At 39.4% G+C, this 26,418-nt stretch overlaps 3 protein-coding genes across 47 annotated transcripts in view; all 3 read left to right on the top strand.

Moving 5' to 3' along the window:
- The window catches only part of LOC111974091 (CUGBP Elav-like family member 1), a 56,299-nt gene extending 50,364 nt beyond the window's left edge, over positions 1–5,935 (top strand). For 40 of the 42 annotated variants that reach the window (XM_070447217.1, XM_070447189.1, XM_070447215.1 and 37 more), the window contains one exon: positions 89–5,935. In XM_070447217.1, coding sequence (XP_070303318.1) covers positions 89–216 — 128 coding nt within the window. In that variant the 3' untranslated portion in view covers positions 217–5,935. The remainder of the gene's footprint in view (positions 1–88) is intronic. The other 2 variants (XM_024001624.3, XM_024001634.2) reach the window with 1 other exon arrangement.
- A 917-nt stretch (positions 5,936–6,852) lies between these two features.
- On the top strand, positions 6,853–10,490 carry LOC111974098 (large ribosomal subunit protein bL21m-like). Of its 3 annotated transcripts, none has more exons than XM_024001666.2 (6): positions 6,873–8,273; positions 8,450–8,538; positions 8,739–8,902; positions 9,206–9,258; positions 9,401–9,504; positions 10,364–10,490. In XM_024001666.2, exons 2-6 carry the CDS (start codon positions 8,496–8,498, stop codon positions 10,426–10,428), a joined length of 429 nt encoding a protein of 142 aa, XP_023857434.1. In that variant the 5' UTR covers positions 6,873–8,273; positions 8,450–8,495; the 3' UTR covers positions 10,429–10,490. The 3 variants fall into 3 exon arrangements, with proteins under 3 accessions (XP_070303328.1, XP_023857434.1, XP_023857433.1); XM_024001665.2 differs by having other exon boundaries at positions 6,880–8,273; positions 8,453–8,538; XM_070447227.1 differs by lacking the exon at positions 9,401–9,504 and having other exon boundaries at positions 6,853–8,273; positions 8,453–8,538.
- Positions 10,491–12,007: 1,517 nt separating this feature from the next.
- LOC111974095 (ras-related and estrogen-regulated growth inhibitor) lies at positions 12,008–14,318 on the top strand. 2 transcript variants are annotated; one of them, XM_024001660.2, is made up of 4 exons: positions 12,008–12,238; positions 12,424–12,480; positions 12,654–12,727; positions 13,462–14,318. In XM_024001660.2, exons 1-4 carry the CDS (start codon positions 12,118–12,120, stop codon positions 13,945–13,947), a joined length of 738 nt encoding a protein of 245 aa, XP_023857428.1. In that variant the 5' UTR covers positions 12,008–12,117; the 3' UTR covers positions 13,948–14,318. The 2 variants fall into 2 exon arrangements, with proteins under 2 accessions (XP_023857428.1, XP_023857429.1); XM_024001661.2 differs by lacking the exon at positions 12,424–12,480.
- The last annotated feature ends 12,100 nt before the right edge of the window (positions 14,319–26,418 follow it).

Genomic DNA, 26,418 nt, shown 5'->3' with positions numbered 1-26,418 from the left:
GTAAGGCTGTGTATATAGTGTGTTCTTATTAAGAAGGCAAGGATTGATTTGTATCTTGCATATGACTTTTAACTGGATTCTCTTACAGGCTTTGTGAGTTACGACAATCCAGTCTCATCTCAGGCCGCCATTCAGTCGATGAACGGTTTCCAAATTGGTATGAAGCGACTAAAGGTGCAGCTGAAGCGATCCAAAAATGACAGCAAGCCATACTGAGCGCTTTATCTCTCAATTGGACTTGGTTAGGAAATGTTTTTTTCTGGTAAGTGGAGTGTGTGAAATAAGAAACTAAAACCCTGCTGCAGACCCCTACCCTCTCCTCATTCTTCCCTCTCCCTTTACGCATGACAAGATGACCACTTTGCTGGGGTCACTCCTTTTTATTCTCTGTATTAACAAACGCAAGCAGAAAACCCCCAAAAAACATGCAAAATTATAAGTATATTTTGCTCAACTGAAACTGGATACTTACATTCTGTTTTGGTTTTGAAGTAGTTTGTTTTTAAACATAATTCTATTTTTTAAGTTAAGGTGGTCATTAGTTTGCTGTGTAAAAGTTAAGTCATAATGATGTTGCACAATGACAGCCAGTTGCCAAAATATCCCCTTAATTTTTTACTCCTGCTCCCACCACCACCTAATCCTGCCCCATGCCCCCTGACCCCACTTCAAATGAATCCCATCATAACCAAACCATCCCCATGGTTGCATTCGTAAACTGATACAGTACATTAGGACACTGAGTGTCATGCGGAGCCTTCCAGAAAACTGCCTTTTTGAAATGAGGATGGACAGACCATGCACCGGATAATGGCAAGAAAACAATAGCTGTTTGCCAAATGAAATGATCAATCATCTACATGTCCGCAAGATCTGACTTCACTCCAGCAGACGAGACCTTTTCTTTTGTATAAGTTGCCTGAAGTCTATTTTGTGATGCTGTACCAGGAATACAATGCATACAGTAGGCTTTTACTTATTATTTATATTTTTGTTTGTTTGTTTATTTATTCAACAACCAACAAGAAGCTTGAATTTCTTTCCTCAACATTTATATTTTGGCGCAAAAATATACTTTTTTACAACTCTGAATGAATTGATTTGTAAGACGTCAGCAGTATTGCCTTGGATGGTTTTGTGAGATATTTAACTTGCCAACCTCTTGATTTGTCTCAAGACAATGTCACAACGCCACACCCTTGCTTCAGGCATGTAGTGTRGTTTATCTGAAATACTTCACCCTTTTTTTCAATTGGATATCTGATAGAGAATATGGGGTCCTGCATCATTGAACAGATATTGTGCTGAATGTATGTGAAGGGAGGTATAATTGGGTCCTACTTTAAGTTTTAATGAACACAGCCACTATGCTGTCATCTGGCTTAAGTCATTTTATTRCCCACCTGTCAGATGTGTACATTTGGCCTTCTGTCTAATGCTGCCCTTCACAGGACTTTTAAGTGGGAATAACTTATACAGTCTCTATTCTGCCATGATCTTTAACTTCAAACGAGCATTCCGCCCCATTTTAGAATATTCACATTCAATCTATTTCCTTTCTGTTTTTAGCTGTCAGTTCAAGTAGATCATCAGTCCTACTTCTAACACTAAATGGAATATCACTTGGCATTTTAGGCTTGCAGCAATAGTGAGTGTTCTGGAAAAGATGTTCAAAAAAGTGCAACATCGGGCCCTTTCGAAGTGAGCATTTTGTCAGATTCATCCTAAATTATCCAATCGTCTTTACTAATTACTGATGCAAAAATAATGCTCTAAGTAGATATTATAATACATTTTATTATTATTTATCCTCTGTGTTAACTCAAATGTTTTGTAATTATTCGTCATCCGCAGTTTAAGTAGTCTGCTCTACCTCTGAGCTGGTTAGATGAGACTACTCACTCAAAATACTGGCTTCCCTGCAGATTTTTATTCCAGTGTTGTGTATTTATTATTGACTAAAAACTCTAGCGTTTCATGATTGGCGACGTTAAATACATGTTTATCACTACAACAAACACAGTAATCCGTTTCTTAGACTTCCATTAACTTATGAAGTGTTTTTATGGAAATGAAAATAAACAATTGTCCAGATGTATATTACAAAACTATTATGCCTTTTCTATTTTTCTAGGGGTTTTATACTTCTCCGGAGTGTCGGGAACTATTTATTGCCTACATTATTTCTCTGAATTTAAATGATCGTTTTCAAGAATCTTCAACAGTATTTTGTAGAATCCTAATGTGACGTTGGTTACTACATTTAAATATGTGAGGGTTAAACTACTGACCTGTGTTGCCCTATTCAAGTGTTTCTTAATGTGCAACAGGTGGCAATTTTGTAAAGAACTGTCAATGAGTAGGATTTGCCAGTGCTGCTAAATATTTTGAAACAGTAGTCTCCTTACATTTTAAGAATAGATGTGTGCCTATTTAACTATTATTTCCATGTGTATAACAATACCAACTGAGAAAATAGGCTTAAGCAGGGTTAAGTCGAGGGTATTTGCTGCCATTAAAATAAGTCCAAAGACTGAATCTCAACTGATGGGTGCACATAGTTGTTCATAGTTGTTGTATATGAACTAAACCATCTCTGTAAACTTTGCTGTACATCTCATACATTTGTTTTGTATGAAAGGCATAATTTTGAGTAAGCGTACAGAAGACGAATCTTAAGAATAGCAGCAGATTATGGTCGAGATGATGCCAAACACTCACAGAAAAGCTGTTTTGTTTACAAAGTGAAACAGACTAATGTAGTCTTAATGTTTTATAGCTTAAACTTTTTTACTAATTTGTTATATCAAATGTCTGAGGTTTGTTTGCGCTGTCTTTACTTACCCTTTCTGTATTGTATTGACAAACTGCCTCTTATTTAAAAAGAAATTACCTCCTTGCCAGATACTGTACTTCACTGTTATGAACAGATAAAGCACAAAACCAAAAGAGAAATGTCAGTTGAGATTAGTTGACAATCAGCTCTCATAGATCATTCTATCAAAGCACACTTGATCTACTATTGCTGGCTCATAACCCAGGTGACTCATTACAAGCAATGAATATCAAAAAATTTCAATTTTTACAATCAGTAAGGAAATTATAATGGCACATTGGGACAGATGGCATTAAACCCCTTGGGAGAATTATTTTCTGAAATTGGAATACTACTGATAATTTTTTTATTTTCCTTTTTATTTTTGACTACTATATTAAAAATCCTCAAACGTAATACTAAGTCACAAATGTTGACTGTACAGTAGTAGGCAGTCAGTGTGGTGGTCTCGGTGTTGTGTCCTGTAAGTTCTCACCTCAATTCTCTGTTCGCATGTTGCTTGTGTGCCCCCTCCGTCCTCTCACCCTTTCACCTCTTCTGTCTCACATTAAATGTTCTGTGTTTAGATTGTGTATCTGGTAGTGACCCCCTTCCCCATGCAAAGATAATCATTCATGATTTTCTTTTTTCTTCCCTCTCCTTTTTCCGTTGTTGCTTTAACCTAGGTTTGTCTCCCTGTTTTGTTTTATTCTAGATATCTTCGTGCCCGTTTGTTCATCGTTTGCCTAGCATGTTGATGTGACGTCAAAAGTTCATCGTCCAGTTCGTTGTCCTCTGCACTTCTCTGATGCTTGAATTGTTCACCTTTTTGACCTTTTGGCATTTATTGGGTGGGTGGGGGGGGGAGTGTTTCTGTGTTTCCTGTGTTTCTCTCTGGTCTTTTGTGCTGCCAGTAGGGTGCGCTAGAAAGACTGCCAAGAAAATCTATGTATAAAGCTACATGAGTATTGTTACAAGCAAAAAAGACAATCTATTTTTCTAGAACTTACTGACATAACCACTCGATTTTTCCAAATCTGTTTAATTTTGTTTTGTTTAATTTTACCTTGATAGTTAACTCATTTCTTTTTTCCATTACGTTTTGAGCGGTCTTCCTAGCGCCCCCAACCTTCGTTTTTGTTTTGTGTCTGAAAACAACCAATCAATTTATAGAAACGACTTCTGTGTTTGGGTGTTTTTTGTCTTGTAAGTTATACACTTTTTTTAGGATGTCTTTTGTCACATTTTGCTGAACTGGGGATGACTGTAATTTTGTGCTAGGCTAGTTGGCATGATGGTCATTTTTTGGGAGTTTCTTTTGAGTGACAACGATATACACTTGAATCACCGTTTTTGTCTTTCAGTGTGTGAAGTCATCACAGACACATACTGTTTTTAATTTCCTTTTGTGTGGAAATCATCCTTAGTCTGAATAATAAAATATGCAGAATTTATTTTCTTTTCACAGTTAAATATATATTTAGCATGCACGTTTTTTGTAACTGCACTGAAGTCCTCAGCAAAATGTGATTGAGTTTTGTTTATAGAATAATACAATTATGAATAAACTAGTGCCAAACGATGCTGTTGGTCACATTTATCTCTTACACGTTACCCACTGAAGTTAAGATCTGGGCAACAAAAAGTAGGGGTTGGTTTCTTTTTCAACGTTAATGTGGTGGGTTGTACCTCGTAGGTTTTCATGTGTGTGTTTAGACTCATTTTAGAGACCCATATTTTATATTAGGATTTGAGGTGAAGTTAGGTGTTGGAATTATTTAGATTTTTCTGTAGTACAAGTAGTACCTAAACTAGGTCAAACAACAAAATCAAAGATCTCATGCATTAAAACCAGGTTATAAAGCATGTGCCCTTAAAGGTTTATTTGTAGGCACTTCGGGATTAATTATCTTGGGTTGGGAGTGTTTTCAGTTATTGTTTTGTCTCTAAATAAAGGTTAAACACTACCTTTTCATGCAGGTCCTGATAAACGTTGTATTTTACTCCCAGAGAGCACAGGTTGTATTAGCATACCTTGTCTTTAATATAGTTGTATTGCATTGGCACAGTCTGTAGCGTGTGAAGTGATGCTTTATCTGACCTTATGATTTTGTCTGATAACTTTTGCCATGTTAAGTGTGTGTTGTTGTGCATTAACCTCGTCAATTTGCTTTACTTGGGCAATAGGAATCCCTTCCACTGTCATCATTTAAGTGGTCCTCATCTATACAAACCATTGTCTTTGCAGTAGTTAAAACATGGCTACATCCCTGTTGGTTAACGTCAGGGCCCTCTTCTCAAACCAGGGTTGGGTTTTAGAAATGGAACCTCTTCCCGCATCATAGAACTGTCACGTGTTCTGTACTCGGAACTACCCTTTAATTATTTTCACTGTTAAAAACCACTTCTCTGGGTTATTGATCTCCCATTGTTCAACAAAAATGGATGGAATCTCCTTAAATTAATTGACCTGCAGAAAAAATAGACAAATTGTAATTGGTTTGACTGGGCTCATTTAATTTTAACATTGTGACAGATTTGTATTTCCAGATATGTCAGCTGCTAGGTCTGAATTTAAATGTGATCCTAAAAAAGAAACCTGTTGGATATTTTTAGCATTATTATTGGTACAAAGTGACTGATTTTCTATTTAACATTTGGTTTGTACAGTTTTTGCCTTTTCTACTTGAACAAAGTTATTATATTTCACAATGTGACATTGAAATTRAAAGAAGTTCAACCATGTAGAGCTTAGTTGCCACATGACCAAACCTTAGTCTGTACAGCTGTAATATTAATTGATAAAATAATGCATTTCTGTGAAGTCGCCTTTAGTTGAATTCAWTTAAAAGCTTTTCTTTATATTTGTTTTGTTTTACAATGTTGTGATTTTGCTGTGAAGGCATAGACATTGCTGAATTTATTACATGGCCAAAACAGTTGCTTTTTTAATAATTTCAGTTCGATATTGTCTTCAATGTTTTGGATTAAGGATAACACGGTCTCCACAGGCGTGAAGCTAAGTGCACACTCAATAAGCAGTCATTTTGTGAGCCAAGATTGTGATCCCTATTTGGTTGGTTGGTTTGTTTATGTACAATTAAATATTTTAAAAATTAATATTGAAATTGTCTCTGACTATTTGCCCTTTTCTCTGAACAAAATATGAAGGCATAATGTGTTGAAATATCTGAGTCAACTAGAAAAGGTACATTTCCTGAACATATTTTTGCTTGCGTCAAAGTACATTTCATGGTAGGGGAACACGGCTGACAGATCCCTGTTGAGAGCCTGAACTGCAAGTTTAGCTAATTTCTTTACATGAGGACTGGTACTGGTATCTTGATTTACTGCAATTTGTAAAAACAGGAAGCCTTTTCAATTTAGGATAGGCCCATTCTCCTGCTGGGAGTCTGACGACCTTATGTGGCATGAGTATGGCCTCCATTATGATTACCATTGGACAACCTAGAGAGAGGTCTGACTAGACAATTTGGGAAGCATGGGCTCTGGTGCTGAAAATTACCAGACGTGTTTGTCTTTCTCACCAACCCACAAAATGTTAAGGGACAGGTTGGAGCAAGCAAAATAAGACTAAGGACAGGTATTTCAAAGGTTGCAGCACTGGAGTCTGCTTCTGTTAGTTATACATTTCTCTGCCAATGCCTATAAAAAAAAAAAAAGATATCCCACAATCTTGACAAGGAAATGGTCATTCAATCCAGTAATATTAAACCCTAAATACACAATTCACAGGCAACTCTGTGTTTTGGCACCCCACTGTGACTTTCATTATTTGACCTACAGTACTGGTATTCCCCCTAAAAAATGGAGCTGTTGCTTTGCCACAGAGGTGTCAACAGACYCTGTTCTGTTTGCTTTTGCCAAAGTGTTGAGGCTTGGAAAAGTCCTCATGGGAACCTTCAAAAATTTAGTTTTTTAAATGTATTTATTTTTGAATAAAAAGTCTTCATCAAATCAAATATTTGTCACATGCTTTGTAAACCATAGGGGTAGACTAATAGTGAAATGCTTACTTATAGGACGTTCCCAACAATGAAAGAAAAATAGAAATTGTAAAAAAAATAAATGATAACTTGGCTATATACACAGCGTACCAGTACAGAGTAGATGTGCAGGGGTACAAGTTAATTGAGGTAGATATGTACATATAGGTAGGGATGAAGTACCTATAAGACTAACAGCAGCGTATGTGATGAGTTTAAAGAGATTAGAGAAAAGGGGCCAATATAGATATTCCAGGTAGCTATTGGTTAACTATTTAGCAGTCTTATAGCTTGGGGGTAGAAGCTGTTCAGGGTCCTGTTTGTTCCAGACTTGGTGCATCCGTACCGCTTGCTGTGCGGTAGTAGAGAGAACACTCTATGACTTGAGTGGCTGGCGTCTTATTAATGATATATGTTATTCTTTAGGTATGTGGCAGCATATTTCTCATTCACACCAATTTCTGCCTTCCACTGCATTTATGTATTCAATACTTGTTTTGCAAAAAAAAAATAGTCAAATGTTGGTTCTTAAAGCTGCAATATGTCACTTTTTGGGCGACCGACCAAATGCACATAGAAATGTGCGTTATATATCTCATTGAAACCAGTAGCTCTGTTCTATGTGCGCTATTTATATGCTTCCTATTCTTACATTTATTTTTTGGTCTTTTTCTTTCGGTTTTGTACACCAGCTTCAAACAGCTGAAAATACAATATTTTTTGTTATGGAAAATGTATTTCACAGCGGTTTAGACCGTACAATACATCTCTACACTATTCTTGCTTGTTTTGTCACAACATGAAATTAGGCGACTATTAGAATTTTAGCAACCAGGAAATGACGAAGGGATTTATGTATAGTGCATCTTTAATTTACGAATAGCAATAGTTTTTTTATGGAATTTARTTTACTTGACAGTAATCCGGGGAATATAATGACTGTAACACCTACCGTTCACAGGCAAGATGGCGTTGATTTTGAGCAATGGATATCTGGAGATTACAAGCACATATGAAAATTCCTGTTCTTAATCAAATGGATAGGTCCTTTAACGTTACCCGTATGTCGACAAATCTAAATTGGTCGAATGATTCGTGCAGTGTATTATCTCTGAAATAGAGCAAGCTAAATTTGCACATTAGCTAACCATTACATCTCATAAACTTGATGAGTGTTCTGTTGAAATCAAAAGGCAAAACAGCAGCTTTCATTAATGCGTCTCGTCTGTATAAAATTGGTCGCAATTGAATGTATTGAGCATAATCTTGGTGTGTAAGTAATTTATAGCCAGTGAGTAGTTACACAACAAGCGTGTATTTCAGAGATTAATGAATAGGATCAATCTCCCTCTGAGGGAGAGAAAAAACTAATTGAAGAGCTGTCGTTCAGGACTTCTGTGTCCTGCCCTAGCACGTCATCAAAGTTCTCAGYGCATCAAATTACCATCAAGGTACAGTATATCCACTCAACTTCTTAATGTAAAATTATTACTTCATACTCCATATTGATTCTAGATTACAATTCTTACTGTGTGATGTCTGAGTTCAAGTTATTTAAAGAGAACACCTTCACCCACCCAAAATATGATAGACTTAAAATAACGCAATTTCGGCTCATGTTCCCCAGCAGTTATGTACCACAGACGTCCTTATCCAGACCCTTGTGGACAGAAATGTCCCACATCAGCCGTGAAGAAGAGGAGAGGCAGCACAAAGGTGTTTTGATAAAGCAATACCATTAAACACACATCAAGGACTATTTACGATAAATAATTGTCCTCTAAAACGTTTTAATACATGCCTATTTTGGAGTGAAAGATAGACATAAAATTTCAGCCTAGGGCTAAATCAATCTTTAGACTCATTGTTTTTGTAATTTACTGTGTCTGAACGATCACTCTCCCATTGCCTTTCAGTGGTTCTAGAAAATGTGAACACTCTTCTTGCAAAGGAAGACTATGGAAGACTTTTTGCAGTTGTTCATTTTGCAAGTCGACAATGGAAAGTGACAAATGAGGACCTGATCTTCATTGAAAACCACATTGATGCTGAATGTGGTGACCAGATTAGACTTGAGGAGGTCTGTGTGCTTTATATTCTTAGTGTTATTACTATTTGGAAAGGACTTATTTTCCACACGTGCCAAATCTTTTTAGCCTTGTCCCAGATCTTTTATGCTCTTACCAACTCCATTGCTGTAAATTATTGCTGTAAATTATTTTATGGATATTACTAAATTACAGTTCTCAAACACATGTACTTTCGCTTGCCCTATTTTTGGCACATAAATAAGTCTGTTAACTGCAATGTTGGTAGACCCTAGCATCAAGTGCAGTCTTGTAGACTACACTTTTTTTATGGACAAAATCCTTCCATCTAATAGGTGCTGCTGGTTGGTGGAGAAGAGTTCACACTGATTGGGAGGCCCCTACTCGGGTAAGTTTTCTAGTTCTATATCTCAACTGAGGAGGAAATTATGCATGTTTGGGTTTTGAATGTATGCAGTAAGGCGTAGAATATACTTCACTTTTTTGTTGTCATATTTAACAGCCATTTCCCCTCCTCTATTCACATGTAGTCGTGATTTGGTCAGAGTAGAGGCAACTGTCATTGAGAAGACTGAATCCTGGCCCAAAGTTCACATGCGGTTCTGGAAAAGACACAGATACCAGAAGAAAATAAGTATATATATATTTATATATTGTAATGAAACAGCCAGGGAGCAGGTCTCGAACCCTCGACCTTCTAGCCCGAAGTCCGGCGCGCTATCGACTGTGCCGCAAAAGCATGCTCGTGCGGCAGAGTTGATTTCCGCGCTTATAAACCCAGGGTCGTTACACTATATATATATTTATTTTTTTACATGTTGAATGTTTTTCTTGATATTTAAGCAATGAGGTTAAAATAATATCTAAAATGGTGTAGTGTACAAATCTAAGCTAGCACAACACTATTCCTATGAAGGCTATTTTCATTTAATTGGGAAACAATCTAAACAACAACACTCGAATGTAAACGTCAAATATCATTTCCCAGGGAGAATTGTCAGCATGAACAAGTGTGTAAAAGCTGCAAGAGTTTTAGTGTGGGAAAGTGACACATTCCAAGGTAGCTAGTAGAAAAGGAAAGTGGGAAACCACTGTATGAATTGGTACACTACACACTTTTTAATTAAGGGATACATAGTTGGGTGATCACTGGATCATAATCATCTTTTTTTAGATTCAATGAATGACCTAAATTCCTCTGTCCACACATGCCAATTACTGGTCGAGTATAATTTGATATTGTTTTCTTGGAGTAAACAGGAACATTAAATCTCTCCAGAGAGCGGAAATGACCCAGGATATCACAACAGAAAAGAGGCACACTTGAGGCCTTGCATTTTTCATGAATTATATGTTCAAATATTCTAAAGGATATTCATCCTCTGAAGTAAATTCTGTGAAAGCAATATGAATAACCTGACAGTGTGTTTTTCAGAATAATGCTACATAAGTGTGGCTGCTGCAAGACTAACTARTGTCTTTTCCTTTTTCAGTTATTGTGCAACCACAGACAGTGCTTCGGATCAACACAATTGAAGTTGCTCCCAGATTGACATGATGCTATATGTTTTGAATTGTAAATAAACTTTTGGTCAGTGAATGTGCCACTGAAATTGAGAACACGTGCTCAGTATGAAAATATAATGGGAAAATGTATTTATACACAACATTTGGTAACTTTAAAGTTAATCTTTGTAAATGTACCTTTTTTTATGTAAGAAGATGTGCTTATATTGTACATCTACAACAATCTGTGATAGGTCAATTATTTATGAATCTGTTATGAAATTGGTGAAATTCAGGCACAGTTTCTCGCCTATATGACAAATAGCCATATGATATTTTGCGGAGTTGAGAAACCTAGCTTGAAGACAGAAAAGAAGGAAAACTTGAGGTATTCCAGCCTGGTCTCATAGACTAGACATAACATAGTAAACAAAAATCCGAGACGCAACGTTTTCACACTTGGTCCCTTTCAGACAATTTTTGTGAACTCTGTGGTTTGCTTAATTTTTTTTGTGCAGTGTGAACACTCCAAAAGAACTCAAACCCCTCAAAAGAGCCCCCGAAGCGATCCGAACTGAGACCATCTCGAGAGGTGGTCTGACTTCGCTTTGCTTGAATATGGGGTCTGGTTCCCTTTTTTAGGACAATGTGAACACCAAGCTCTCCAAGTTCGCTTGTCATTATTCCCGCACCACACACTAGACTACTGCAACACTATTTCCCCTGCCATAAACCCTCACGTTGGTGAGAGTTTATGAGGATGTGTATTTTCGCGGGAAAAACTGCTGTTTTTGGATATTGACTAGCAATTGTCAAGGACTTGAATTTTTGTTGAGATAGTTTTTTTGCTATATGTGATCTATAGGCTAAGAGAGCTTCATAAGCTGTTTATTGATTGTGGAGTTTGAATAGTGTGAGATGACAACATATTTGGTGAAAATCACACCATAGGGTAGGCAATCTATTCTAGCTCTTAAAGGGGCAGTAGCCCACCTTGGGTGTACAATTTTCAATGACAGCATTATTTATTCTGCAGTTACTCTATTGCTATGTATTATGTTACCAATCAAATGTACCTTTAACTAAATGCAATCTATTAGCTTCTAAAATGTAAGTAGGTATATCTAGCTGTCCAGTAACACATTTGGATTAAATGGCTTGTCCTGCACTTTGTAAAAACCCAGAGTGCATGTTGGAAAAAGATCTTGGTTCCTTTCTAAACATAGCAATGTGAATGCAGAGAGGACTCGGCCCACAAAATAGGTGAAGTGAACTGGAAAAAGATTTGAGTCCTCATTGAAAGGTCAGTTCTTTTAAAACTCAAAATATTATGGTATAATTATATAAGACAGAATGTTACTGTCTTCGGAGGGTGATTGGGCAGTGTGGATGTCTAGTAACCCAAATGTTGCGTGTTTGAATGTCATCACGAGCAACTTTAGCATTTTAGCTAATGAACAACTTTGCAACTACTTAGGTTAAATTGTTAAGGATAGCTAACCATACGAATTCTAATACCTAACATATAATAAATGGATAATGGACATCCACAAATTAATACATACCATATCATACTAATTTGATGGCCAGGCTATGTTACGTCTACTCCTGAGTCCAGGTTGCTATTCAAGAGTGCGGGTGCTGGTACAATCTCGTAGAGCTCGGGGAACGCATCGAATATGAATTGGGAACTTTTTATGGTTTTGAATGTTGAATTTGATGACTAATTTAACAACATCCAATGGATAAAGAAACCATGTCCACCAATTTTGGTCTATCCAGAACTTTGAAAAGGACAGGCAGTTTGTCTTCGAGAACGGTCAGGATAGTGATATTGGGCCAAGCGGCTGTTGGCAAAACTGGTAAGCACAGAGCCACTTTAGCATAGAAACAATCATTGATGTAGAAAATATTATAGCATAAYTTATGGGTTATCATCAGATTATCCTGATTTGCGCTCTAGTTCCAGACTTGCTTCAGTTTCACACGTGTAATATCTATCAAAAGCAATTTTCATAAAACTCATATTTCATTTCGTATTTTACAGCAATGGCTGTGCGATTTATCACTAGAAGATTCATTGGCGAGTATGACCCAACGCTCGGTAGGTATTCAGAGGGAGAGGGATTGCGTCGACTTTAATCCGATATGTCATGCCATGCGTAAAGACGCAGTGTAGCCTAGTGTATTAAGGACTAATAAATCATTAGAATGAATCTAATATAAACATGGCTCACTCTATCAAGTTTGACAAACAATTGGCATGTCTTTCTGCAGAGACCATATACAGACATGAKATGTCTATTGGTGGTGATGTGGTACACTTTGAAATACTGGACACAGCAGGGCAGGTGAGCGTGCTTGGCTTAACCTAACAGTTATGCAATCATCCTATGAAACAATCTAAATTGTTTTGACATAGAATTGTAGGCTATCTAATCATCATTGACCACTCATGTGTCTGTCCAGATTCAGAATCCTGAGTATTCATTATAATGCAACCATGGTCAGTAGTTTGAAGACCTATGTGTTACCAGTCAATTGGCCATATTATTTCTGCAAATACATTCCACTCAATCATATACACTGAGTATACAAAACATTAAGAACACCTGCTCTTTCCATGACATAGGCTGACCAGATGATTTTAAAGTCTTGAGACATGGATTGTGTATGTGTGCCATTCAGAGGGTGAATGGGCAAGACAAAAGATTTAAGTGCCTTTGAACGAGGTATGGTAGTAGGTGCCAGGCGCGCCTGTTTGTGTCAAGAACATCAATACTGCTGGGTTTTTCATACTCAACAGTTTTGTGTGTATCGAGAATGGTGCACCACCCAAAGGACATCCAGCCAACTTGACACAACTGTGGGAAGCATCCCTGTGGAACGCTTTTAACACCTTGTAGAGTCCATACCCCGACGAGTTGAGGCTGTTCTGAGGGCAAAAGGGAGTTGGGGGGGTGCAACTCAATATTAAGGAAGGTGTTCCTAATGTTTGTTATACTCAGTGTATAGTTTTTTATATTGATATATGATTTTTGTGTTGTTGTTGCAGTTCTATATCTAAATATACATTTATTGTAAGGAGGAAGATGCCCTGCTGATCGAAGAGAAGATCAAGTGGGGAGATGGATTTGTGATTGTGTACTCTGTAACAGATAGGTGTAGCTTTGACGAGGTCATGCGRCTCTGTTTCCTCGTCAATCACATCCACTCCTCTTCAGGCGCCCGAAAGTGCAGCCCTGAGCCTCCACCCATAGTTATTGTGGCCAACAAGAAGGACCTTGAGTTTGACCGAATGGTGAGCACTGAGGATGGAGAAGGCCTGTCACAGGGCCTAAAACTGCCCTTCCATGAGATTTCAGTGCGTGACGGATGGGAAGAGACAGCTGCCGTCTTTAGTGTTCTTTATGGAGATGTGATCCAGCAGCTTGACACTTCCCCCGCCTCATTTCGCAGGAGAGCAGTCTCCAAGCTGATGGAGAAGATCCCCAGGATCAACTCCAATCCTCCTGGCACCCCTGGCCGCAGCTTCAGCTTCAGCTCATTCAGGGACTTCCTGCCTGACTGAGCCGGATGGGTTGGGGCTCTGAACAGCGTCTGCGATTTGGGTATTCACAGGGGGAAAGTGAAACATGTTGTTTTGGCAGCGTGCCTCTCTAGAATAGCTGTGTTAGTGCTCTATGGAAAGTGATACACCTGGATACCTGGATAAGAGACTTGGACACATTCGATCGGAAGATGGACCTAGCAACTACTGTAGAATGTAATTCTATAAATATTTGTGGGGATAAGATTAAAATCAAGCGTAATAAGAGTATTACAATTCTGTTTGTTGTTCATGTCTCATCAAAATACAAAGTAAATATCAAAAACTTCTAGTAATAAAATGTAAATATTTGTTGCAGTATCATGTGAATAAAATGAACATTCTGCAGATGTGCTAAGAGAGTATATTTTTGAAAGTAGAAGAGGCAGGTGTATTTGATCTTTCCTCAAGATCGATCTTTAAGGCAGTAGAAAGCATTAGCTGCTTAGATGTTTAAGTATATTCTTTGAAAGCCACAAACTACACCTACTATCTGAGGTACTGTATATACACAGAAGATAACATGGAACTTAAAGTGGCCCCATCAAATATTCATGTTAACCATATACTCAGCACAGTTTAAGGGCTTTTGAGTAAAAAGGGCCTTTAAAAGGATCCTATTTCTGAAACCTGATACGAGCCTTTACGATTAGGGGCACCTGCAATAGAAAAGACTTCTATAGTTGCTTTGATGTGCGGGGGGTGCAAGGAATGTATTGTATATTGGCTATAGTAATTTGATGTTTATACACATGGAAAGATGGATAGTTGTGAAGACCAGGGAGAAGATGACTAAACAAAGCTTATGGGTGCTATTGAACAAAAATATGCAACATGCAACAATTTCACAGATTTTACTGAGTTACAGTTCATATAAGGAAATCAGTCAATTTAAATGAATTAATTAGGCCCTAATCTATGGATTTCACGGCTGGGAATACAGATATGCATCTGTTGGTCACAGATACCTTTAAAAAAAGAGGTAGGGGTGTGGATCAGAAAACAGTCCGTATCTGGTGTGACCCCATTTGCCTCATGCAGCATGACACATCTCCTTCGCATAGAGTTGATCAGGCAGTTGATTGTGGCCTGTGGAATGTTGTCCCACTCTTCTTCAATGTCTGTGTGAAGTTGCTGGATATTGCCGTGAACTGGAACGTACACATCGATCCAGAGAATCCCAAACATACTCAATGGGTGACTTGTCTGGTGAGTATGAGGCCATGGAAGAACTGGGACATTTTCAGCTTCCAGGAATTGTGTACAGATCCTTGCGACATGGGCCTGTGCATTATCATGCTGAAACATGAGGTGGTGGCGACTGATGAATGGCACGACAATGGGCCTCAGGATCTCGTCACTCAATCTCTGTGCATTCAAATTGCCATCAATAAAATGCAGTAGTGTTTGCTGTCCGTAACTTATGCCTGCCCATACCATAACCCCACCGCCACCATGGGGTACTCTGTTCACAACGTTGACATCAGCAAACCACTCGCCCCAACACGACGCCATAAACGCTTGCTATCTTCCAGGTACAGTTGAAACAGATTCATTCGTGAAGAGCACACTTCTTCATTGTGTCAGTGGTCATCGAAGGTAAGCATTTGCCCACTGAAGTCGGTTATGACGCCAAACTGCAATCAGCTCAAGACCCTGGTGAGGACGATGAGCATGCAGATGAGCTTCCCTTAGATGGCTTCTGACAGTTTTTGCAGAAATTCTTTGGTTGTGCAAACCCATTGTGTCATCAGTTGTCCTGGTGGCTGGTCTCAGACGATTCCGCAGGTGAAGAAGCCAGATTTGGAGGTCCAGGGCTAGCGTGGTTAAACGTTTTCTTCGATTGTGAGGCTGGTTGGACGTACTGCCAAATTGTCTCAAACGACGTTGGAGGTGGCTTAAGGTAGAGAAATTAAAATGAGATTTTCTGTCAACAGCTCTGGTGGACATTCCTGCAGTCAGCATGCCAATTGTAAACTCCCTCTAAACTTGAGATATCTGTGGCATTGTGTTGTGACAAAACTGCACATTTTAGAGTGGCTTTTTATTGTCACAAGGTGCAATTGTGTAATGACCATGCTGTTTAATCAGCTTCATGAAATGCCACACCTGTCAGGTGGATGGATTATCTTGGCAAAGGACAAATGCTCACTAACAGGGATGTAAACAAATTTGTGCACAACAATTGAGAGAAGCTTTTTGTGCGTATGGAACATTTCTAGCCTCTTTTATTTTAGCTCATGAAACATGGGATCAACATGCTGCGTTTATATTTTTGGTCAGTGTAGTATCAAAAAAAGCAGATTCTGAGGTTTCCAAACACTTACCTTTGCCAAATATCTTGAATTGAAAATATTAGCTTTATTTCAAAATATCACTTTTTCCAAGAATAAAGCTGTTCCATGTGCTAGCGGCAGAAGATACCCTACAGTAACATAAACCAGCCTTAGGCTTAATTCAACATTTTGTAATTGACTCCGATTCAACTCATTAATTGAAATTTGAATTGGCCCCACCCCGTAGGATATAGAATGAGAATTTGAGTGACAGGAAGTAGAGTTGAATTCAGTGCAATTCAAAGAAATTCCACTCATTAAACATGAGTTTCACTGAAACCCTAACCCTCACCATAACCATTTATTTACCCCCTTTTTCATCCCAATTTGGTGATTACGATCTTGTCTCATCACTGCAACGGACTCGGGAGAGAAGAAGGTCGAGTCATGCGTCCTCCGAATCATGGACGACACTGGCTTCCGGGTTAAGTCCCTATGGGATTGAACCCCAGGCAGTAGTGATGCCGCAATACTGTGATGCAGTGCCTTAGACCGCTGCACCACTATATTACATTTTAATCAGGGTGCTGTTTTTGTACAATTTGGGTGCATTCACAGTCAACCGAATTCTGATTTTTTGCCAATTATTTGGAATATCTGATACATATCTGATCTTTTCCCTAACATATAAACAGGAAATCCATATGAGACCTCGGTTTGGACGCTCAGATCTGTTTATTTTTATTGGGTGCCTTTTGACACAACTAGTACCTCAAATTGGATAGTACTGGGAGGGGAAATCCACCTGATGGCAGCAGATGACAAGTAGACTTTCAACAGACGTGTGTGCGAGTTCGTGCGTGTGTGCGAGCGTGTGTGTTGTAATGCCTCAATTCCGGTCTTTAGGATTTGTATTCTAGTTTGGTAAAAAAAAATATGTAAAAAAATATATATCCTTAGATGGCAGCATAGGCCAACTAATAACAAAGGTTCCTTTACAGCAGGCAGGTTGAAGTAAAGAACACTTGGACAAAGGTAACGTAGGTATGAAACTGAATTGATACAGACTTAACAGACATTATTTGACAGACTGACAAAATGTTGACCATTAAATGGACATTACACTCCAAAATCAAAGTTTGTTGGAGGGTTTCAGATGTCAAAAGTAATGTCAGGATTAATCCTTTCACCACACCATCAGGTGTGTATATATAACTATATACCACAATCCAAAATGAATGGAAAAGATAATCATCATGTCTTTTCCAGATTTCTTCCATTTATTTGGCGTTAAGGCATATAGCTGGATACACACAACTGATCAGCGRCATTTCTAGTCATAAGCGATATAAGAGGCCGCTATGGGGCACCAACCAGGATGTCAGTCGGGGTCTCAACTTGCTCTTGGTTAGAATAGCGGAATACACACCGTGCAATATAAACATTTGGTAGTGCATCCGCAGTTTTCCCTCTTGTTATGTCAGTCACTGACAGTCACTCAATTAGCCAAAGTCAGCTAAGATTTTATAGATAAATTAGTCTAGCCGCTAGTCTTGCCTGGCTACCCAGCCTTATTGCTCCGGCCAATTGCCACTCCACGCAGACGAACATTCGTTTTTTTCTCCGCAATGAAGTATGTAGCGGCCGATAGAGCAGCGGAAGAGTCCATGTTGAGTCGTCAGGCAACTGCTAGTCAGCTATCTAAACCTTGTAGTAACCATGGGTGAATTACTGACCGGGCACGCAAGGCACGTACGTGCCCAGGGGGGAGACGTCTCTATCAATGGCTTCTAATCAATAGATCCCTTGTTCGGGGTCTAGACAGGAAGTCTAACCCACATAATCAATTATTAAAAGATGATCGAAGCTGCCTTTCCTTACCTGACCCGATTATTTGGATTTTGTTGGCGATTCAGATCAAAGATTTGTCTACTGGTCGTGGCACAGATGTAGGATCTTTGATTTGAGCCTATTTGCGACACAAACATCATCCTGCAGCAACAGGAGATGTGAATATTTAAGTGGATTATAATTGATGGACATTTTTGTTGGGGTTGATAAATGTTTCTAAAATTTCAAAGTGGAAATGACAAACTTCAGAAGTCTTTTTAAACCTAAATTCTAAACCTGCATTGCAGGAAGGTTCTCCTGCAACAGGGTGATCAAATTAAGATCCTATGTCTGTGTAACGTCCTGACCAGAGTTATTATGTGTTTTGCTTGTTTAGTGTTGGTCAGGACYTGAGCTGGGTGGGAATTCTATGTTGTGTGTCTAGTTTGTCTGTTTCTATGTCCAGCCTAATATGGTTCTCAATCAGAGGCAGATGGTAATCGTTGTCCCTGATTGAGAATCATATATAGGAGGCTTGTTTTGTGTTGGGATTTTGTGGGTGTTTGTTTCCTGTCTCTGTGATTGTCTGCACCAGATAGGTCTGTCTCGGTTTTTGCACATTTGTTATTTTGTATTGTTGTTTGTAGTGTTTCACTTGTTCTTTATTAAACATGTTTAACACTAGCCGCGCTGCACTTTGGTCCTCTCCTTCACCCCTGGAAGAAAACCGTTACAGTCTGTACCAGAGTGGCATCCATGAAAGAAGCAAATCTACAGCTAGGTTCTGAACTTCTTGAAAATGCCTTTACATATGTTTTATAAACATTTCTAGTTTCCAGGCTTCCACTATATAGATCTTGAGTGTTTTGAAGATATTTTTTATTTTTTATTTGATGTATCTTGTAACAAATCAGGTTTTCTTCAAATACATGTCACAGAAATACTGTCCTTCCTTATGTCTTATTTTTCTGTGAGTCTTTGTGAACAAAAGCAATATATGATAATCCTTTTTATTTACTTTTGTCTTCTGATTTGATTGTGCATTTTTAGGAGTGTGTCTATTGATTCCTTGCTGTATCTGTTTATTAGAGGATACAGGCATTATAACTTGGACTTGGACCAAAACAATTTTGTATTGCTTGATTATTTTSTGTTGATGTTTGCCATGTACTCACTATATCCCAACATTATAGTCAAGACACCCATCCATTAACATGACAATTGTACCTTCCCAGTAGGTTCTATCACTGGTGTAAGGCATAGTGCTAACCATCTGCACTGTGGCTCTYTGAGGCAGTCCATTGCCAGTGTTTTGAGGTCTCTCATCAAGTTCTCCCACACTGTATTCTATCAGCCTACACTATGATGGCTCTGTAGGGAAGACACTTACAGCGTTTGCAGTGTGCGCCTTGCTCAACCATATGCTTTCATATTGCCAGGATTGAAAACTGCCTTGGGCCTCAACACTCTTGCCAACTTCCAGTTTATAGTGGGCTTTTACTGTGCAGTCTGGTGATTCTGTCCATTTCTTACAAAAAAGGTCAGAATAAAACTGATTAAAGTGAGGACTGAAGTGCCTGCTATGTTTACACTTTGGTAATCAGAGAACAGGCTCAATTTAATTAAACATGCAATACAGTATATAAGTTGCATTTTTGGTTGTCAAGATACTGGAAACATAGCACACAATGTACTGGCACCTACTTGTTACAAAACCATGATTATTAGTTTATTCACACATTCATGATTTATACTTTCATTCAAATGAGAGAATGTTCCCGACACTTCAGATTTCAGTTTAATTATTTTAGTCTCCAACTCTTTTCCCTTTAAAGAATAAATATTTATTAGGGGGAGGGGGGGGAGTTGTGTTGAATTGAAGAAGTTACATGTTGTTTGGTCCTCCATTCTAAATCCTCTGGGACTCACTTTTGAAAATTTCTATCACATCTACCCACTTAGCACCCGAGGGACTATAGGCTGCTCTTCAGGACGCCCTGCTGTGTGTGTGTGTGTGTGTGTGTGTGTCATCATTAGTGCTGTAGGGGTATAATGGCAGCAGCAGTGGGAGTTGTATACATTTATGGTTGTAGTGGTACTGAAGGCTGGAGGGATTGTGGGGCAGGAGCGGTAGGGGTTAGGATAGTGAGGGACAATGCTGTAGGGTCAGTGAGAGCTATAGAAGCAGTTACAGTAGAGGCTGTAGCTCCTTCTGCTGCTGCTGAAGAGGAGGTTGCAGATGTAGAATCCTCAGAGGGAACTATGGTGCTTTGATCACACCGGGTCCATCATTCCGACAATGTTTACCATGTTTTCCCCCACATGGTTCGGTGATGAATTTCGAGTGGATCTCAAGCTGAATGAGTTTTGGGGTTGCTTACATTTCCTGGTTCAAACAAACAACTAGCAACATCTGAAAGCTAAAAACACATTTTGAGTGAAGCTAAKATTATTGTGCATCTATCAGCATTGTTTTGATGCTGTTGCACCCTGACTGACTCAGATTCTGTCCTAATGTATCCGAGCAGATACTAAACGGTTATGAAGAAATGGCAACAAAAAAGAAAGGGCTCATARTTTTTTACTTTATAACTCTATGTTAAAAACCTCTTAAGGGTCATACCCTTTTTTCCCCCAATTTTTGATTAAAATGACATACCCAAATCTAACTGCCTGTAGCTCAGGACCTGAAGCAAGGATATGCATATTCTTTATACCATTTGAAAGGAAACKCTTTGAAGGTTGTGGAAATGTGAAATTAATGTCGGAGAATATAACACATTAAATCTGATAAAAGAATGAACATCATCTTTGAAATGCAAGAGAAAGGCTATACTTTAAGATAGGAGTCTAGGAGTTATTTTGATTTTGGCCACCCGATGGCAGCAGTGTGTGTGCAAAGTTTCAGACTGATCCAGTGAAGAATTACATTACTGCACAATATTTTGTATCAAGTCTGTCAGGAGTTTGCCCAAATGTGCCGACTTGTTCAATTGATACATTTTCAAGTACATACAGTGGCAAGAAAAAGTATGTGAACCCTTTGAAATMACCTGGATTTCTGCATAAATTAGTCATACAATTTGATATGATCTTCATCTAAGTCACAACAATAGACAAACACAGTGTGCTTAAACTAATAYCACACGAATTATTGTATTTTCTTGTCTATATTGAATGCATCATTTAAACATTCACATTGTAGGTTGGAAAAAGTATGTGAACCCCTAGGCTAATGACTTTTCTAAAAGCTAATTGGAGTCAGGAGTCAGCTAACTTGGAGTCCAATCAATGAGACGAGATTGGAGATGTTGGTTTAAACTGCCCTATAAAAAACAAACTCAAAATTTGAGTTTGCTATTAATTAACAGGAAGCATTGCCTGATGTGAACCATGCCTCGAACAAAAGAGATCTCAGAAGACCTAAGATTAAGAAAAGCCTTGATGTTCATTAGTCCATGGAGTGGCCGTCCTGCAAAGATGACTGCAAGAGCACAGTGCAGAATGCTCAACGAGGTTAATTAACCTCTATGGGATGGGTGTCCCTAAACCGGGACAGTTGTTGCTAACGTGCGCTAATTTGACTAGAATTATGTTGTATACTCCAGCCAACTTTCCGGGACATAGACATGTCTTACATGGGCAGAAAGCTTAAATTCTTATTAATCTAACTGCCGTGTCCAATTAACAGTAGCTATTACAGTGAAAAAATACCATGCTATTGTTTGAGGAGAGTGCTCAAAAAAAATATGTATCACGGCAACTGGTTTGATACATTCACCTCTGAAGGTAAATAATGTACTTACATTCAGTAATCTTGCTCTGATTTGTCATCGTGAGGGTCCCAGAGATAAAATGTAGCATAGTTTTGTTTGATAAAATCTATTTTTATGTTCAAATGTAGGAACTGAGGTCTACAGTTTGACCCCACTGCTGTCTCTGGCTCCACACCCACCCCACCCAGCCATCTAGATATGTGAAAGTTAGTGTAAAAGCTAATGATCCATCATGTATGAAATTCCTGAGAGTGTGTAAACTTAAATTTTTTATTACCTTTATTACCTTTACCTTATTACCTTTACCTTTATTATCATTTTTGTATGTTCTCTATAGTTACAGTGGCAAGAGAAAGTATGTGAAAACTTTGGAATTCTGCATAAATTGGTCATAATATTTGATCTGATCTTCATATAAGTCACAACAATAGACAAATACAGTCTGTTTAAACTAATAACACACAAAAAAATATAAGTTTTCATGTCCTTATTGAACACACCGTGTAAACATTCACAGTGTAGGGTGGAAAAATAATGTCAGCCCTTAGATTTAATAACTCCTTTGGCAGCAATAAACTCAACCAAACGTTTTCTGTAGTTGCAGATCAGACCTGCACAACGGTCAGGAGGAATTTTGGACCGTTCATCTTTACAAAACTGTTTCAGTTCAGCAATATTCTTAGGATGTCTGGTGTGAACCACTCTCAAGGTCATGCCACAGCATTTTAAATCGGGTTGAGGTCAGGACTCTGACTGGGCCACTCCAGAAGGCGTATTTTCTTCTATTGAAGCCATTCTGTTGTTGATTTACTTCTGTGTTTTGGGTCGTTGTCCTGTTGCATCATCCAACTTCTGTTGAGCTTCAATTGACGGACAGATAGCTTTACATTCTCGARTAATTTTTCCGTCGATGATAGCAAGCTGTCCAGGCCGTGAGGKAGCAAAGCAGCCCCAAACCATGATGCTCCCTCCACCATACTTTACATTTGGGATGTYGTTTTGATGTTGGTGTGCTGTGCCTTCACTTCTCCACACATAGTGTTGTGTGTTCCTTCCAAACAAWTCAACTTTAGTTTAATCTGTCCACAGAATATTTTGCCAGAAGCGCTGTGGAACATCCAGGTGCACTTCTGCGAACTTCAGACGTGCAGCAATGTTTTTTTGGACAGCAGTGGCCTCTTCCGTTGTGTCCTCCCATGAACACCATTCTTGTTTTGTGTTTTACATATTGTAGACTCGTCAACAGAGATGTTATCATGTTCCAGAGATTTCTGTAAATCTTTAGCTGACACTCTAGGATTCTTCTTAAAAAAATATGTGTAAGATGTCTGTTTCCCCAGCCACTTAGAGGCTATGACATTGACTCACTGACACACAGTAATGTGAGAGGGTGTGAGGAGATAAACTACACACCAAAAATGAYGGCTCCTCAAGGGTTCTTCTTTCAAGGGTGATGGTTCTATGTGGAAGGAACCATAATGACTCAAAGACCCTTTGAGCTCTTCAATGGTTCTTTACAGTTCACAAAAGGTTTATTTGCTTTTTTCGTGATCATTTCAATGTAGGGGAGTGGGTTCATTWGAATATTTTGGAGCGTGGTTTGAGCACAGAAACCATGAGTGGTGTGTCATTCTATTTGATCTAATGTGTTGTGTTGTTCCATTACATGTTATATATGGCTACGGACAGTGAGGGTGTCTTGTTAAAGACTCACATGGCCTTGGGTCAATTGAGAACACTTGACTAAATCAGTCAGTGCTTCTCAATTCTCTCCTCAGGAACCGCCAGCTGTTCCAGCGTTAGCTCACTTAATTGTTCCAGAGGTAGGTAACTTGATTCAACTTGTCAATCAACACAATAATAACACCTATGGCATTTTAACAATATAATATGGCTGACCAGAATAAAAACCTCTGAATGGTTATTTTAATTGAGAAAGGTTCTTTATTTAACCATTCCCCATAAAGGTTCTTTAAATAACCATAAAAAGTGTTGTTGTAACCATAGTGGAARTCTTTTTTTTGGTCCTTACACAGCTCTCTGGTCTTGGCCATTGTGGAGAGGTTGTAGTCTGTTTGATTGAGTGTGTGGACAGGTGTCTTTTATACAGGTAACGAGTTCAAACAGGTGCAGTTAATATAGGTAATGAGTGGAGAACAGGAGGGCTTCTTAAAGAAAAACTAACAGGTCTGTGAGAGCCGGAATTCTTACTGGTTGGTAGGTGATCAAATACTTATGTCATGCAATAAAATGCAAATTAATTACTTAAAAATCATACACTGTGATTTTCTAGATTTTTGTTTTAGATTCCGTCTCTCACAGTTGAAGTGTACCTATGATAAAAAAATTACAGACCTCTACATGCTTTGTAAGTAGGAAAACCTGCAAAATCGGCAGTGTATCAAATACTTGTTCTCCCCACTGCATATAGCTATGGTTACAAGCCAAGTAACCCCTATCTGGAACAATCATTTTTTACTGTGTAGTATTCAGAGCTCTGAGACATTTCAAGATATCTGAAAAATGTAATACAGAAACTCAACTAGAGGTTGATATGAATATAAAACTGTGTGGTCATTGGAAACCTATGTTGCTCTTGTAAAATAAAATAGTCACAGTGTATATTGATTTGACCTACGTGTAATTAAATGGTCTTTGTAATTAAATTACTYTAGCTCAGCATTCAACACCAGAGTACCCTCCAAGCTCATCATTAAGCTCGAAGCCCTGGGTCTGAACCCCGCCCTGTGCAACTGGGTCCTGGACTTCCTGACGGGCTGCCCCTAGGTGGTGAAGGTAGGAAACAACACCTCCACTTCGCTTATCCACAACACTGGGGCCCCACAAGGATGCGTAACCTCTCACCCAACYTCAACAAAACAAATGAGCTGATKGTGGACTTCAGGAAACAGCAGAGGGAGCACCTCCCTATCCATATCGACGGGACCGCAYTGGAGAAGGTGMAAAGCTTCACATTCCTCAGCGTACACATCACTGATGTGTACTCCGAACTTGCGCTGATCAACTGGCAAGTTTCTTCACCGACATTTTCAACCTGTCCCTGACTGAGTCTGTAATACCAACATGTTTCAAGCAGACCYCCATAGTCTCTGTGCCCAAGAACACTAAGGTAACCTGCCTAAATGACTGCCGACCCGTAGGGCTCACGTCTGTAGCCATGAAGTGCTTTGAAAGGCTGGTTATGGCTCACATCAACACCGTTATCCCAGAAACCCTAGACCCACTCTAATTTGCATACCACCCCAACAGATCCACAGATGATGCAATCTCTATTGCACTCCACACTGCCCTTTCCCACCTGGACAAAAGGAACACCTATGTGAGAATGCTATTCATTGACTACAGCTCAGAGTTCAACACCATAGTGCCCTCAACGCTCATCGCTAAGCTGGGACTAAACACTAAACTCACTCTGCAACTGGATCCTGGACTTCCTGACGGGCCGCCCCCAGGGTAGGTAACAACACATCTGCCATGCTGATCCTCAACACGGGGGCCCCTCAGGGGTGCGTGCTCAGTCCCCTCCTGTACTCCCTGTTCACTCATGACTGCATGGCCTGGCAAAATTCCAACACCGTCATTAAATTTGCCGATGACACAACATTGGTAGGCCTGATCACCGTCAACGATGAGACAGCCTATAGAGAGAAGGTCAGAGACCTGGTCGTGTGGTGCCAGGACAACAACCTCTCCCTCAACGTGATCAAGACAAAGGAGATGATTGTGGACTACAGGAAAAAGAGGAAAGAGATTCTCATCGACGGGGTTGTAGTGGAGCAGGTTGAGAGCTTCAAGTTCCTTGGGGTCCACATCACCAACAAACTATCATGGTCCAAACACACCAAGACAGTTGTGAAAAGGGCATGACAAAGCCTATTCCCCTCAGGAGACTGAAAGGATTTGGCATGGGTCCTCACATCCTCAAAAAGTTCTACAGCTGCACCATCGAGTGCATCCTGATTGGTTGCATCACTGCCTGGTATTGCAACTGCTCGGCRTCCAACCGCAAGGCACTACAGAGGGTAGTGCGTACGGTCCAGTACATCACTGGGGCCAAGCTTCCTGCCATCCAGGACCTCTATACCAGGCATTGTCAGAGGAAGGCCCTAGAATTTGTCAAAGACTKCAGCCACCATAGTCATAGACTGTTCTCTCTGCAACCGCACGGAAAGCAGTTTCGGAGTGCCATGTCTAGGTCCAAAATACTTCTTAACAGCTTCTACCCCCAAGCCATAAGACTCCTGAACAGTTAATCAAATGGCTACCCAGACTATTTGCATTGCCCCCCTCCCCCCTTTTACGATGCTGCTACTGTGTTTATTATCTATGCATAGTCACTTTAACTCTATTTGGCTCGGCACCTAAAACCCTGACAAACTTTCACAGATGCACAATTGAGAGCATCCTGTRGGGCTGTATCATCGTCTGGTAAGGCAACTGCACCGTCTGCAACCGCAGGGCTCTCCAGAGGGTGGTGCAGTCTGCCCGACGCATCACCGGGGGCAAACTACCTGCCCTCCAGGACACCTACAGCACCCGATCTTACAGGA

This window comes from Salvelinus sp. IW2-2015, linkage group LG15, assembly GCF_002910315.2.
Source record: "Salvelinus sp. IW2-2015 linkage group LG15, ASM291031v2, whole genome shotgun sequence".
Taxonomy (NCBI): domain Eukaryota; kingdom Metazoa; phylum Chordata; class Actinopteri; order Salmoniformes; family Salmonidae; genus Salvelinus; species Salvelinus sp. IW2-2015.
This window is presented reverse-complemented; position numbering and strand designations above follow the sequence as displayed.